Source organism: Bufo bufo, chromosome 10, assembly GCF_905171765.1.
Source record: "Bufo bufo chromosome 10, aBufBuf1.1, whole genome shotgun sequence".
In the NCBI taxonomy this organism is placed as follows: domain Eukaryota; kingdom Metazoa; phylum Chordata; class Amphibia; order Anura; family Bufonidae; genus Bufo; species Bufo bufo.
In genome coordinates, this window is record NC_053398.1 from 130350334 (window position 1) to 130366825 (window position 16492).

At 47.3% G+C, this 16492-nt stretch overlaps 1 protein-coding gene across 1 annotated transcript in view; it reads right to left on the reverse strand.

Moving 5' to 3' along the window:
• The window catches only part of WDR59 (WD repeat domain 59), a 34358-nt gene that overhangs the window by 8448 nt on the left and 9418 nt on the right, over positions 1-16492 (reverse strand). Inside the window, exons 9-19 of the mRNA XM_040409607.1 lie at positions 15308-15385; positions 14726-14882; positions 12674-12753; positions 12449-12566; positions 10241-10368; positions 9583-9747; positions 8742-8837; positions 8173-8329; positions 8018-8087; positions 6213-6366; positions 526-659 (exon numbers count right to left, since the gene is read on the reverse strand). Coding sequence (XP_040265541.1) covers positions 526-659; positions 6213-6366; positions 8018-8087; positions 8173-8329; positions 8742-8837; positions 9583-9747; positions 10241-10368; positions 12449-12566; positions 12674-12753; positions 14726-14882; positions 15308-15385 — 1337 coding nt within the window. The remainder of the gene's footprint in view (positions 1-525; positions 660-6212; positions 6367-8017; positions 8088-8172; positions 8330-8741; positions 8838-9582; positions 9748-10240; positions 10369-12448; positions 12567-12673; positions 12754-14725; positions 14883-15307; positions 15386-16492) is intronic.

Below are 16492 nucleotides of genomic sequence, written 5' to 3' on the forward strand. Positions count from 1 at the left end.
TCTCCCACATACAGCTCCCATGATTTACTCACCTTCCTGAATCGGCCATCATGTCCCAGGGTGCAGCACAATAAGTTCTCTGACAAATCCTACAACCATTTGCTCTTTCTCTGAAATAAGAAGTGAAAGTCTCTCCTAACCCCAGCCCACCTTCTTACATAGTCAACCCCTTCCCCATCTCACATAGAAAGCCTGCTAACCTCATTAACGGCATCCCCGCTGATCGGCTGTTTGAAAAAGCCACGGCGCTCTAAGGAGAGCGCCGTGGTCTCCTCGCAGCTCACCAAGCAGAGCGCTGCCCATTGGATAGTGGCTGTGCTTGGTACTGCAGCCTAGGCCCATTCATTTGAAGATGAAGAGCACCGAGATCAGGAGTCCAGGACGCTTTCATAGAGGTATGTCTACACTGTATACCATTGTAACAAACCCTCTGAGGACAGTTGGGTCTTGATGTGTTTTCAGCCACCACAAGAACTTTTACATTCACTTACAGCAAGCAGGGATCCTATCAGCAGACATACTCACATGTACAGTTCTCCCAGGGCCTTGTGCACGGACAGTAAACACGAGATGTCCTGGATGATGACTTTTCCGGCCGCTTTGATTGGTCGAGAGCCGGAGTCGTTGGTCTCTCTTTTGGATTTCCATCGACGTGACTTCTGCGGGGGACACAGTGTTATTATATTGGAGCCCGTACATACAGAGCAGGTGCAGAACCATGTCCTGGTCATCAGGACGGGTCAGGGACTACAACATATAACTCTGCTGCCCTCTGACGGATGAGGATTTGTGCCCCGGCCCGTAACCTTCACCTGGAGTAAGGCTGCAGTTTGGCCCATGAGTCGGAAATGCATACAAAAGACGCGGCCCATCTGAATCAATGTATCAGCGAATGAAGCAACCATTTCTAGGCTATTGTTCAAAGTCTCTGTCAGACTAAGGGTTGTTAAGCCCAAAAATGATTAGTGGGCACTGGGCAGGAGGGAAAATTGGATCATGTTGCTACCATCGGTACAGTAGGTTGACGGGTACAATGTTCAAAGTGCCTTCCATGGCTTCGACCGAAGTGGCTTTGTATTCAGGGGTAGGAGATCCAAATTCTAAAAGGGTGGGCTTTCCCTTTAAGGGGGTAGTTGGGTGTGGATGGCTGATTGCTGCAGCGTGTTAGTGGTAGGTGCACTGATCTGAGCGGGCGTCCTCGCGGCTCCTAGAGAGAACCACAATGGCCCACGTTGGAGGCCGGGTCACCATCTTTGGCCTTTCTAGAGCTCAGTCAACTAAAGGCGGAGGGCAGCAGAGCTGGATGCTGGAACTGGACAACGGCCCGTCCCATGTCATGATATACCAGCAGGATAAGCCGACGTCTGCCACATCCCAGGTGGGTACAGACATGGAGGAACAGCCACTAACCTCAATATAACCAGGGGGGGGAAAAGAGCCACGTAAAGAGATTGACATTTAAGGCTAAACCCATCACAAGGGTGACGAATTTTAAACCCAATTATTGTAATTAGGTCCTAGATCCCAGACAATGCGCAAAAGAAAGGACACCTGACAAACCCGCCAGAATCAGCCGGTGACTGTGAGGTGACACACAGCGGGATCGGAGGAAAGACAGGCCAAGGAGGAGACGGACTATGGTGGGAGAGAGCGAGACAGAAAGGTGGAGGGGAGAGAGAGAGAAAGAGAAAGAGAAAGGTAGAGGGGAGAGAGAGAGAGAGAGAGAGAGAGAGAGAGAGAGAGAGAGAGAGAGAGAGAGAGAGAGAGAGAGAGAGAGAGAGAGAGAGAGAGAGAGAGAGAGAGAGAGAGAAAGGTAGAGGGGAGAGAGAGAGAGAGAGAGAAAGAGAAAGGTAGAGGGGAGAGAGAGAGAGAGAGAGAGAAAGAGAAAGGTAGAGGGGAGAGAGAAAGAGAAAGGTAGAGGGGAGAGAGAGAGAGAGAGAGAGAGAGAGAGAGAGAGAGAGAGAGAGAGAGAGAGAGAGAGAGAGAGAGAGAGAGAGAGAGAGAGAGAGAGAGAGAGAGAGAGAGAGAAAGAGAAAGGTAGAGGGGAGAGAGAGAGAGAGAGAGAAAGAGAAAGGTAGAGGGGAGAGAGAGAGAGAGAGAGAGAAAGAGAAAGGTAGAGGGGAGAGAGAAAGAGAAAGGTAGAGGGGAGAGAGAGAGAGAGAGACAGAGAGACAGTGACAGAGAGGTGGAGGGGAGAGAAAGATAGAGAGAGACAGAGTGATAGAGAGGTGGAGGGGAGAGAAAGAGACAGAGAGAGAAAGAAAGGCCAAGGAGGAGACGGACTATGGTGGGAGAGAGCGAGACAGAAAGGTGGAGGGGAGAGAAAGATAGAGAGAGAGACATAGTGAGTGGTGGAGGGGAGAGAGAGAGACATAGTGATAGAGAGGTGGAGAGGAGAGAAAGAGAGAGAGACATAGTGATAGAGAGGTGGAGAGGAGAGAAAGAGAGAGAGAGAGAGAGAGAGAGAGACATAGTGATAGAGAGGTGGAGAGGAGAGAAAGAGAGAGAGACAGTGACAGAAAGGTGGAGGTGAGAGAAAGAGAGAGACAGTGACAGAAAGGTGGAGGGGGGAGAGAGAGAGAGAGAGAGAGAGAGAGAGAGAGACAGTGATAGAGAGGTGGAGGGGAGAGAAAGAGACAGAGAGAGACATAGTGATAGAGAGGTGGAGAGGAGAGAGAGAGACATAGTGATAGAGAGGTGGAGAGGAGAGAGAGAGACAGTGACAGAAAGGTGGAGAGAGAGAGACAGTGACAGAAAGGTGGAGGGGAGAGAAAGAGAGAGATAGTGACAGAGAGGTGGAGAGGAGAGAAAGAGAGAGAGAGAAAGAGAGAGAGAGAAAGAGAGAGAGAGAGAGACATAGTGACAGAGAGGTGGAGGGGAGAGAGAGACAGAGAGAGACATAGCAATAGACAGAGATGTGGAGGTGAGAGAGAAAAAGAGACAGAAGTGGAGGGGAGAGAGAGACAAACAAAGCGATAGAAGTGGAGAGGAGAAAGAGTCAGAAGTAGGGGAGAGAGAAGCAAGAAAGTGAAAAAAGAGATAGAGACAGACGTGGAGGGGTGACAGAAAAAGAGACAGAAGTGGGGGACGAGAGTAATAGAGATAGAAAGAGTAAATAAGAAAGAAAAAAAAACGAGAGAACGAGACAGGTTAGGGAAAGGGAAAGAAAGACTGCGAGAAAGAAAGCTAGAGATATGAGAAAAAGAACAGAAGAGAAACAGAGGAGAGCGAGACTGTGATAGAGAGACAGAGACATGGAGGTGACGAAGTGATAAAGAGCAAGAGAAAGAGAGAGAGAGTGACACTCAGTGCTAGAGAGACAGATTAAGTGGGGGACAAGAGAGAGAGGAAATAACAAAACAAAGCGAGAGGGAGAATAAGGAGAGAGAGAGAGAGAATAAGGAGAGAGAGAGAGAGAGAGAGAGAGAGAGAATAAGGAGAGAGAGAGAGAGAGAGAGAGAGAGAGAGAGAGAATAAGGAGAGAGAGAAAATAAGGAGAGAGAGAGAGAAAATAAGGAGAGAGAGAGAGAAAATAAGGAGAGAGAGAGAGAAAATAAGGAGAGAGAGAGAGAAAATAAGGAGAGAGAGAGAAAATAAGGAGAGAGAGAGAGAGAGAGAGAGAAAATAAGGAGAGAGAGAGAGAGAGAGAGAATAAGGAGAGAGAGAGAGAGAGAATAAGGAGAGAGAGAGAGAATAAGGAGAGAGAGAAGGAGAGAGAGAGAATAAGGAGAGAGAGAGAGAGAGAGAGAGAGAGAATAAGGAGAGAGAGAGAGAGAGAATAAGGAGAGAGAGAGAGAATAAGGAGAGAGAGAAGGAGAGAGAGAGAATAAGGAGAGAGAGAGAGAGAGAGAATAAGGAGAGAGAGAGAGAGAATAAGGAGAGAGAGAGAGAGAGAATAAGGAGAAGGAGAAGGAGAAGGAGAAGGAGAGAATAAGGAGAGAGAGAAAATAAGGAGAGAGAGAGAGAAAATAAGGAGAGAGAGAAAATAAGGAGAGAGAGAGAGAAAATAAGGAGAGAGAGAGAGAATAAGGAGAGAGAGAAAATAAGGAGAGAGAGAGAGAGAAAATAAGGAGAGAGAGAAAATAAGGAGAGAGAGAGAGAGAGAGAATAAGGAGAGAGAGAGAGAGAGAGAGAGAATAAGGAGAGAGAGAGAGAGAGAGAGAGAATAAGGAGAAGGAGAAGGAGAGAGAGAGAGAGAGAGAGAGAGAGAGAATAAGGAGAAGGAGAAGGAGAGAGAGAGAGAGAGAGAGAGAGAGAGAGAGAGAGAGAGAGAGAGAGAGAGAGAGAGAGAGAGAGAGAGACTGCGATAGGCAGAGAAGTGAGGGGAAAAGGGAAAAAAGGGAGCGACAATAAGAGAGAGGGGAGACAAAGAGAATGAGAGACAGTGACAACGTGGACCAGAGCTGGAGGGCGGCCAGAGCTTTTGGTGTCAGAGGGGTCCCTGGTAAGTGACAGCAGGATGCACAGCGCTCAAGACTTTATTACAAGCGACGAGAAACAGACATCCCCCACATTGATTAACAAACGGTGTCAGAAGGGGGTGCGCTGTCACCAGAGACCTCGAGAAGAAGGAAAGCGTGACGTCTCCAGGACGCACTCTGAGGACGGTCACACTCCTGAAGGTTCACTCTCTCTAATGCTAAGTATCCACTCACACTTTCCCTACAGGCTGGAGACAGACTATCCAGCCTCCTGCTCCTGGCGGATGCAGTTCTTTTATATCCATCCTGTGCTGTAAAGAACGCGTGCATCAGAGTAACGCAGACCCTGAACCAGCAGGGGGTGGCAGTTGTCATACATGGACACCTCCGCAATGTAGGCAGTACTCAGAGTGGTAGCGGAGTCTGAATTGTTCCTTATTCTTGGGGTCCCTGTCAAACAATCGAGGTGAGTGGGAAGGAACGGTGGTAACAAAGCAGAGGGCACTGTACCGGGAAGTCGTTAATCACTTGGATGGACCAGCGCCGGCGAGCAGACAGAGGGGACGTCTGCGTATTAGAAGAGGAGGAGAAGATGGAAAGTGAGAAGGAGAAAGAGGATAAAAGAAGATAGGGGAAAAAACAAAACAAAAAAAAAATCATCAAGAAAATAGGAAGAAATTGAATGGCTACTGAAACTCGTGTTAACATCTTCCTGTCCTGCGCCATAATGGTACTTCGCAGTAGGAGGGTAGGTCCCGCCAGCCGCAGTACTATTATGGTGCATTGTAGGAACCAGGCCCACATCATCTCTTGAGGGTGCTAGCTGTACTCTACCACTGGCGTGGAAGGGGTAATCCCATCTAGACATTCTTAGAAATTGATAGGATATGCCACCTCTGAGACCTGCTCCTATCTCAACAACGTGGCCCCCACCATGAATGGGGGGCATTCCGTGCGTCACAGATTTCTCCATTCCCTGCTGTGGGATTTCCAAAAACAGCCGAGAGAATAACCCTTTAATTCTGATCCTGGTGGTTAAACCCCTTAGATGCCAGGGTTAAACAGAGGGAGGAGGTTCCCTTCTATCACCCCATCAACCCAACTGTAATCTGGGCGCGCCAAGGAATGGACATGGCAGCCTGAAGCCTAACAATGGCCTTATGGGATTAACCCTTAACTTCCAATTTTGACACATAAGGGGAAAAAAATATAGAAAAAAAAAACAGTCAACTTTGGAAATGGAATTGCTTAAAGGACAATCCCTCAAAATATGACTTATCCAAACTGCTGCCACCATATTTACCGGTAAGTGTTTCCTGGCCGCCGAGCAAATCCGAACATGTAGTCTGAAGTGTGGGGTAACTGTGGCCTCTGACATGAGCCCCACCTTTGCAGGGGGTGAAGGGAGCGATTGTGATGATAGGGTACTTGCTTTCTATGCAATACAATATATCCTGGAACATATGTTCATGAAGGAGCCTGACTACGCCATGGCACTGGGGGTTAATACATGCACTGGGCGCCATATTTTTATTTTTTTACTGCCCTAAGAGATTAGCAGAAGGTGAGGAAGTAATGGGGGAGATGTGCAGCCAGTCATGCATCATTCACAGACAAGCAGCATGCTGCGGTGGACACAGCTCATGGGCCGGGAGGGGATCACAGCGGCGGGGACAGATGACTTTGCACCTTGCCTGAAGGCTATTTCAATGTAAGGAGGTGAAAATGCCATCACCGTACTTTGGCCGCCCCCGCAATGAACGCTCTACTGATAAGACAAGCGGCTCATACCCTCTCCTTGTAGTAGAAAGAACTGATGGACACTTGCTCCTTCTCGTTACGTGTCGGACTCCCGCTGTAAAGCCGCAGGTTCCCTTGACCCTCGGTGCGGATTTTCATGGGTGCGATCACCCCGCTGTGATAGGCGGAGAGGGCAGAGAGAGACCTAAAAAGAAACCAAGGCTAAGGTATATATATATACATATACACACTCAGTATACATAGGGTGGTCCAGCAGGAGCGACCCCCAGCCAGCAAGGCCAACCCCATCAGGAGCAGACCACCTGCTGTAGGAGCCTATTATTTTATATGGTTATTTCACAAATATCCATTAATCAGCACTAATAATATGACCCCTGAATGAAGCAGAGTCTGTTTCACATCTATGGCCATGTCTGATGTCCTTGCCACAGACATAAGGTGAACGAGTCCACATACCATGATGTGATCACATCCTAATCAATGTGAAATCTATGTGCATATCAGACCAGGACACAGGATATAATCTTCCTCTGACTAATGTTACCATCCCCAACACAAAGGTTTCCATAACGTGCAGAGTAATGGCAACGTGCAGAGATATGCATTCATTTATGGATCTTTCAGGTCCAAGGTCACACTGTGCTGTACAATGTCCTCACGTCCAACCTGCTGCTCCCCATCCCTCACCAAAACTATTATTCTTCCCTTATCTTTGCCAACTACAATACTGTACTCGAGTGCCACCGTGTGGTCAGAAAATGTAATGCAGCTATAAATGAACAACTATAGGGAGAAAATGAACTATGATTGGGGTTTAACCCTTAGGATACCGGAGGTTTTTTTCGATTTTTGCATTTATTATTTTTCTTCCCTCTCTTCCTTGAGCCATAACTTTTTTTTATATTTCCGTTCACATAGCTGCATGAGGGCTTATTTTTTCGGGACAAATTGTACTTTCTAATGTCATACAATGTAGTGGGAAGCGGTAAAAAAAATATAAAAATGCAAATAGGGTGGAATTGGAAAAAAAAGTTTTATGAGTTTTGCTCCCGCAGCGTTCCGTTCGCGGCAAAACTGACCCATGCCCTTCATTCTCTGGGTCAGTACGATTACAGCGATAACCCCATGTGTTTCATAAACCTTACTGCAGGCACCTGTTCTGCTGCTCCTCACATTCACTTATGACTCCGTCTTGGCAGGTGATCAGCGAGGCTCGGACGGTTCAGAGTGCTGAGGCCGCACAGGAGACGCTAAATGCCACCATGGTCAGTGGAAGGGATTCGACTGCTGCTTCCAATCTCCACGGCTGCCATGTTACCAGAGCACAGGGAAGACATAACCTTTCAGATGTACAGTCAATGGACCTTGCAGGCTTTCGGTGCCTCCATTGCTGTGTCAGCATTCACTGGAGCTGCCACTGCTGGAGCCCATGTCCTCTGATGCTTCTGATCCTACAGCAGGTCAGGAGACAAGTGGCAGGAGCCTGCGCCAACGCCGGCCGAGCAAGACAAGCCATGAGCAGGAACAGATTTAAGCTACTATTTGTGCCATTTTCTGCTTTGGTTATAGTAAATGTATTGGAAAGTTGTTGGCCCTTCCCCTTGGTGAAGCCTGCTTGGTTTTCCCCCAACTTTTGAAAAGAGAGAAGGGAAAAGCAGCAAATATTAGTGCAAATGGGGCACATGCCAGATTGTTTAGGATTAACGCCAAAATAAGTTTCCCCTCAATGGACATTATGACTAAAGTGGGTGCTGGTGGTGAACAACTGACTCCTTGTCTTAAAGTTTCAGAATAAGACCGTCAAAGGACAAGACACAATTATAGCAGGAACGGACCTTGGGGTGGGTTCGGTGGGCGAGATGGCGCGGTGTATAGTCATGGGCCGAGTGAAGTAAACCAGATAACCTGGAGAGACAAAGAGGCGCAGGTCATAATAATCTTCAAGTCTCCGGTTTTCCCGTGAGACGCAAAGCTGGTACCGTCGGCTTACCTGCTCCACAGAAGCGAGCACCAGAGGTTCTGGGAAATGGGATGTTGGAATCTTGGTAAGACCCATAGGCATTGGTTACCCGGGCAAATGTTGGCAGTGGTGGAGTGACAGGATTTTGCAAGGTATAGGGATGGCTTGATGGACTCGATTCCTGGTTCTAGAAGACGAGAGGACATTTTAGCTATAAGAGGGGAGAGTATATACTGGGAGAGTCACAGCAGAATACTGGAACCACTGCAGCATTAGTGCTTATATGTAGTGTTGAGCGAACGTCTGTTTTCAAGTTCGGCGTAAAAGGCTTGGGTTATCTAACAATTTCGTTATGGATTCCGCTACCACCGACCATATAACTTATGGTCCATGGTAGAGCAATCCATAACGGAATTGTGAGATAACCCGAACCTTGTACGCCGAACTTGAAAACAGAAGTTCGCTCAACACTACTTATACATAAACGTTTTGTTAAAGGGGTTGTTTTTCAACGAATACTCCTGTCCGTTTTACTCCTGTGCATTATTTCAGCCAGAATGGTGCGTCCATGCATTACATGGTCTATTTCTAATCCTCACCACAAAGCTCTCCAGACAGGAGACCAGCTGGCGCAGACATGGCTCCAGACAACTTTGGTTGCGCTTGACTTTTTGCAGGGATGTGTCTCTAAGGATCTGGAAAATAAAAGGGTTTCAAATGTGTAAAGCAAGGTTTTTTTATTGGTTCTTCCCCTTTAACATGAAGGTATTTAGTGATGTCTATACCTGGCCGTATTTCTGCAGTATGAGGTAACTGTACATGTGTACCAACCTTTACGTGGCGCTAGGACGGGCCAGGAGAGTAGAAAACCCCTTGCACTGGCGGTGGATGCGCCGAAGTCAGAGGTGTCGTCCTCCTCTAGATAACTTGGGCGCATCCCCCGTCTGTCTTCCTTGCTGGCGTAGATTTAGATAACTTTCTACGCCTAAAACATAGAAAATGATAAATGAGATGGGACTGCCCGCCCGCCCCCTTTTTTTAGACCTGGTGTGAGTGGGAAAAGTTGCAGATTCCCTTTTGCGACCGAATCTGCGAAATATGTGCATATATCTGATACTAAATGACCCCCTTAGTTTTGGAACAGCGAGCTCAGCTCCACTGAGGACAACATTAGGGTAAGAGGTCTTGCTACCATAACCTTGCTACCAAATGTTGAGGTTTTGAATACATTTCATCAGGAGAGGCGCTTCAATCAAAATAAGGTACAATCAAAATAAGTTACTAAGCACAAAGTACAAGCGATTCAATTAAAAGTCAATATGCAAAGATGTCCATAGCCTTTAAGGGGTTAAAGCATGTCCAGGAAATCTCCCACCCAATGCAGCAGATCCTAGACGGGCACCATACACACACACAGACTATCAGCAGACATTTACTTACTTTCAGCAGCTTCGCTTTCATGGCCGAGGTGATTGTCGTAGGGGTGACAAACTGGAAGGACGGCGCTGCGTTATTGGGATACTGGACAGGGAACATGACGACCATACGCACCCGGTGGTTCCCACAATGGACAGACACCGTGCAGCTCCGGTTCATAGCATCCATCTGTAAGACAGGGAGAGGATGAGCAAATGTTGCCTGGGAAGACCACCAGCTACCAGTCTGGAGGCAAAATAAATTGTCAAACGGAGACTGGGAGCGCCTATTCTTGCTGCACCGCAACCAAGGTGCTCCCGAGGTGCGGCCAAAAACCGTGCGGCCATGGAAGACGCAGCGGCTTCTATAGTTTATCAAAAAGGGACTGGGATCCGCTTGTTGATTGTTGGGGTGCGTTTACAGGCTTCCCTGCAACATGTTGTGGGCATTAATACGACGCTAAAGACTGACCACCATTTTTTCTACGATTCATAGAAAACAGCTGTGGTTGGCTTTCACATGTTTTTCGGCTGCATATCATTGTTCAACCCTAGAAATGACACCAGTGAATCTGATCACAAGGCAGGTTTCCTCATCGAAAACGTCCAGTTTCCGGTCACACGCAGTGGATATGCAGCGGAACTGCGTGCATAAAATCTGCCGCAAAGTGCTCCAAACTTACCTCGATGTTGACGTTACGGATGTGCACATTTATCAAGGAGAATTCCTGCTGGAGCGTCTGAGGGAGGCCCAGCTGCTCTGCATTTCCGATCACTATGGGCGTGGAGGGCGACTCTTCATCAAACCCCACTAGATGCACACACAAAAAAAAAAAAAAAAACATTTTATGCTTATTATCTTAGTAAATTAATTTCCACTCACAGTTGCTCCTCAGATCTGGGGACAAGCTGCCACTTTCTTAGCATGACTTACATAGATGAGCTGCTGTGGTTTTTACAAAAATGTTGCAGCATTGCTCCCCCTTCCCCGCGCGAAGCTCCTCCAGAAAATGTGCTATCCCTCTCATTGCTGTCGTCCAACTTTCTACAATCCTTTGTGTTTTTCATTTCTTACTATGTTTAAAGGTACTTTCACACTAGCGTTTTTCTTTGCCCGGCACCGAGTCCCGCCAAAAGGGCTTAGGCCTCTTTCACACTTGCGTTGTCCGGATCCGGCGTGTACTCCATTTGCCGGAATTACACGCCAAACGCAAGTGAACTGAAAGCATTTCAGTTCAGTGTTACTATGGCACCCAGGACGCTATTAAAGTCCTGGTTGCCATAGTAGGAGCGGGGAGCGGGGGAGCGGTATACTTACAGTCCGTGCGGCTCCCGGGGCGTCCAGAATGACGCCAGGGCGCCCCATGCGCATGGATGACGTGATCCATGCGATCACATGATCCATGCGCTTGGGGCGCCCTGACGTCACTCTGGAGCGCCCGGGGAGCCGCATGGACGGTAAGTATGCTGCTCCCCCGCTCCCCACTACACTTTACCATGGCTGCCAGGACTTTAGTGTCCTGGGAGCCATGGTAACCATTCAGAAAAAGCTAAACGTTGGATCCGGGAATGCGCCGAAACGACGTTTAGCTTAAGGCCGGATCCGGATTAATGCCTTTCAATGGGCATTAATTCCGGATCCGGCCTTGCGGCAAGTGTTCAGGATTTTTGGCCGGAGCAAAAAGCGCAGCATGCTGCGATATTTTCTCCGGCCAAAAAACGTTCCGGTCCGGAACTGAAGACATCCTGATGCATCCTGAACGGATTTCTCTCCATTCAGAATGCATTAGGATAAAACTGATCAGGATTCTTCCGGCATAGAGCCCCGACGACGGAACTCTATGCCGGAAGACAAGAACGCAAGTGTGAAAGAGCCCTAAGGCCGGAAAAGAACTGATCAGTTTTATCCCCATGCATTCTGAATGGAGAGCAATCCGGTCAGGATGCATCAGGATGTCTTTAGTTCAGTCTTTTTGACTGATCAGCATGCTACGGTTTTATCTCCGGCCAAAAAAGAAGATTTGCATGTTTTTCTATAGGAATGTAGTAGTGCCGGATTCGGCATTCAAAATACCGGAATGCCGGATCCGTCTTCCGGATCCGAAAAAAAGGTGAAAAAAATAAATGCCGGATGACACCGGAAAGACGGATCCGGCATTTCAATGCATTTTTCTGACTGATCAGGATCCTGATCAGTCTTACAGATGCCATCGGTTGGCATAAGTTTTGCCGAATCCGGCGGGCAGTCCCGGCAACGGAACTGCTTGCAGGATCACTCTGCCGCAAGTGTGAAAGTACCCTAAGACCTCTGCATTGCGTCTGTGAATAGGACAATCCCGTTGAGGGGTTTAGCTATAGGGGGTGCAGATGTAGCAGTTGCCCCCTCTGCACATAAGAGATCACCAGTATTATATATGGCCCATGGTAGGAGGATGAAGCATTATGGATTTTGCATTGGGCCCGGGAACGTTACTGAAAAACATCTTCTGATCACATTGAAGGGACACGGGGGCAGTGTTCGTTACAGGGTACTGGGCTGAGTTCAACCAATCACAACAAGCTACCGCAAACTGCAATTTTGTGACGTGCGGTATTAAAAAATAACTGCATTGCAAAACCACAGCAAAATGTGCAATCAACTGCTATCAAGCTGAAAACTGCGCCAATCTGCACATCGCTGGGGTTCTGGCCATAGTGCGCCTGTAACATGTGAACACCGCCTCGGGGTGCAGTTGCTCCATGGCTTTTTGAACACTGTTTTACTGTAAATTGCTGCGGCAAAGAAGCCCATGAATATCTCGATAAACGCACCATCTGTATATAGATTCTCGAACACATTGCACACCTCAGTGCACGGATAAAACATGATGCAAGTCTGTCTCATCACTCACCCTCTTCTTCTGAGGGCATGGACATTTGGTCTTGGGGTTGCAGGGACTTGTCTTGCTCTGGCATCAAGGATCCGTCCATCAGTTCATCAACGGGCTCCACGATATCATTGGCGCATAGCTGTGTGCAAGATAGGAAATGTAATATACACAATACAATAAACAATCATAAATATTCCAGCCCTAGAGGTCATTGTCTTCTACAGTCCGGTAACCCTGTGAGCTCACCCTCTGAAGCTGAGCGTCCACCCTCCACATCCGCAGCGTCTGGTCTCGAGACCAAGTCACCAACTGATAGTCTTTTAGCCCTAGAAACGCAAATGTTCACAAACCAAAGCAAACCATTAACAAGAACATCAGTATGAAGGATAGACACGATAATATAAAAAAAAAACGACATGTCACCTCCGTTCATCACTTTACAGCGCACAGTGCTCTGAAAAAGTATTTGCCCCCTTTCTGATTTCTTTTGTTTTTGCACATTTTTCACTCTTACATGTTTCAGATTATCAAACTAATTTGAATATCAGACAAAAATTTGTGAGTAAATACAAAAATGCAGTTTTTATAGGGAAAAAAGCTATCCAAACCAACCCGGCCCTATGTGAAAAAGTAATTGCCCCCGAAACTTAATAACTGGTTGAGCCACCTTTGGTGACAACTACTGCAATCGGGCGTTTGCGATAACTGCCAATGAGTCTTGTGGAGGAATTTTGGGCCACTCTTCTTTGCAGAATTGTTTTAATCCAGTCAAATTGGAGGGTTTTAAGGTCACGGCGCAGCATTTCAGTTAGATGTAAGGAGGAGCTGTCCCCTCTCCTGACACGCCTGATTTAATAGCTACATGCATTCCCCATGTAATAACAATTCTGGAGTGGGGTTGTCATGATACCAAAATTTTAATTTGATTTCGATACCATAAAAAATTACTGTGATACTCGATACCATGCGAGGGGGGGACACCAAAAAAGCCACGTGTGATCCATATTTTATGAAACGTCCAACCCATAATAGAACAGCTCTATGGGGAGACGAGGTGACAAAAAAGTCATGCGTTTTTTTTCTTTTCTGTTACGGCGTTTACCGCATAGGAGATATTTTTTAATAGTTTAGACGCGGCGATACCCAATATGCTTTTTTTTTTGTAAAACTGGGAAAGAGGGCGATTTAAAATTTTAATTTTTACAGACCGAGAGCCCAAACTGTAACCCAAAACGGCATTTTAACCTGAATACTACAGTCCAATATAGTATATCTTCCATGTACTTATCATTTATCTATAATAGCTTTGCTACATTCAATGCGCTGCCTGCACCCATTGGTACACCATAGATTTTTCCAGGGTGCTGCCTCTAGCACCTGTGCCATAGGTTCACCATCACTGACCTAGAACCTGGATCTTTTAATCCCTTGTCCTGCGCAGCCTAGTATCAATTAGAGAACATGGTGCGCGCCGCTCTCAGCACGCGCCATGTTCTCCTCAGCCGGCACAGTGGAGAAGGAGGGAGTCCGTCCCCACTGTGATGTGGATCGGTGCAACCCTACTGTGTACATACATTACTTATCCTGTACTGATCCTGAGTTACATCCTGTATTATACTCCAGAGCTGCACTCACTATTCTGCTGGTGCAGTCACTGTGTACATACATTACTTATCCTGTACTGATCCTGAGTTACATCCTGTATTATACTCCAGAGCTGCACTCACTATTCTGCTGGTGGAGTCACTGTGTACATACATTACTTATCCTGTACTGATCCTGAGTTACCTCCTGTTTTATACTCCAGAGCTGCACTCACTATTCTGCTGGTAGAGTCACTGTGCGCATGTCTGTACATTACCTATCCTGTACTGATCCTGAGTTATATCTTGTATTATACTCCAGAGCTGCATTCACTATTCTGCAGTCTTCAGAGCTGAAATTCCCCACCATGCTTGTGCAGTGTCTGCACAAAATGTGCTCTAGTGATTGCAGTCATTTGCTCCATTGAAGTGAATGGGGTTCAGGTGTAATGCCACACACAACCGGTGGACCGGAATGGTGCAGTTTTTTGGGAAAAACAAAAACCCTATTTTACAATCCTGGACCCCCAGCCGCAAAGAGTCATTAGTATGGAGCGTTACATTTGCTGCAGTTACTACACAAACGCATCATGTCTGGATAAGTGATGATCACAGTAGTACTGCAGTGACTTACCACGCTCCCTTTTATTTTCCTGGTGATGGAGTTATAATGTATCCCCATTACATAATCATATATCACTAAGAAGGAACCCACCTTCCTTCTGCTTCCTCCACTGGAACTCGAGCACCACGTCGTCATGTCCCACAAAGATGTGCACCGGGGAATGAAGGTCGTGGACATTCCAGAGCAGGAGACTGTTCTCCCTGCGCAGCTGGGGCACCATGACCGTGACCAGGCCGTTGCTGAAGGGCTGAGGAGTGAAAATAAATGAACAGATTGCAGGACGGATGCTCGTCAGCTGCCCACGCACGTCCATGAGCAATCCTAGGGTACAGTCGTCAATCACAGTCATCTCTGGAAATGGAAAACCTTTGCAGATCGAGTTGCGGTATAGGACTCCAGGTCCAGAGGGATCGAGGACAAACTGTACGTTCAAGGGTTACTCCACATGGAAGTAACTGAGAAGGGACCTTTCAATCAGGATGTCACACTATGATCCACATCTTGCACCGGGTCCTATAGAGGGGGCTCGACCTAGTACTACAGGCCATCTTCGCAGGGCACCTTACAAAGGCCAGTCTGAACACCTCGCCTACAAGCGTGGCCAGGAACGTCACCATTTATAGACTGTGTGCCCTGATATCACCACAGGTCACAGTCAGACACTATGCTCACCGTGTAACGTGCTTTCCATACCGGCACCTGACACGCCAAGACACTGAGACACTTCCGTGGGTGCCGTGAATCCCAGAACTGAAAGACAAAGGGAAGAAAACATCAATTCTGTAGCAAAACTACAACTCCCAGCATGCCTGAACAGCCTACAGCTATAATCCTACAGCAGAGCATGGTGGGAGTTGTAGTTTTGCAACAGCTGGAGGGCCGCCGGTTGAGCATCCCTGGCTTACACCATGCTCTAGCCCTCACTCTACATTTCCCTAGCAATGAACATAGGTTCAAATCCTCAAAGTCCATTAGCCTAGGAGATATACGAATTCCTTAATGTTATTCACACAGGGAATATTATTAGCTATGACCGTATCGGACACTATCTGTCCAGCAATAGGCATCAATGCTGATTTTTGCCAATTAATAGTAAGGGCCGAAAGTCTGCCAAACCGGTCTATAAGAGACATAGCGGCCGATAAAGAGGACGCCGTATCTCCCAAGAATAAGAGAGTGTCGTCTGCATATAACGCTATTTTATTTTGTACCTGTCCATACTGAAAGCCCTTAATATCCGGAGATTTACGTACTGCTGCCGCTAGAGGTTCAATGGCTATAGCAAATAGCAGCGGCGAGAGCGGACATCCCCGTCTAGTTCCCCTAGCCAATTGAATGTAGTCAGACACTCCCCCATTAGCCCTAATCCGCGCCTTCGGATTTGAATACGGGACCCGAACCCATTTGATAATCTCTGTCCAAACCCCATATAACCCAAAGAAACCCCCATTCAACACTGTCAAATGCCTTAGCAGCGTAGAGAGATAGAATAGCTCTATCTCCACAATTACTTGTAAACTGGTATATACTCTTCTTATATTGATAGCCGTTAGGGCTGCAGTAAACGATTATTTTAGTAATCGAGTATTCTATTGATTATTTTTTCTGATTAATTGAGTAATCTAATAAGAAAAAAAATGAATTAATAGACTGTTTACCTTTATAAAAACTCATCAGACCCCCTGCCATCAGTCCCCAACACCCTTCGTTCCCCATGTGCGATCAGCCCAAGTGCATCAGTTCCCCCCAGTGCCATCAGCTCTCCCCCCACCCCAGTGCTACCAGATTGCCCCCTCAGTGCCACCAGCTGGCCCCCTCAGTGCCACCAGCTGGCCCCCTCAGTGCCACCAGCTGGCC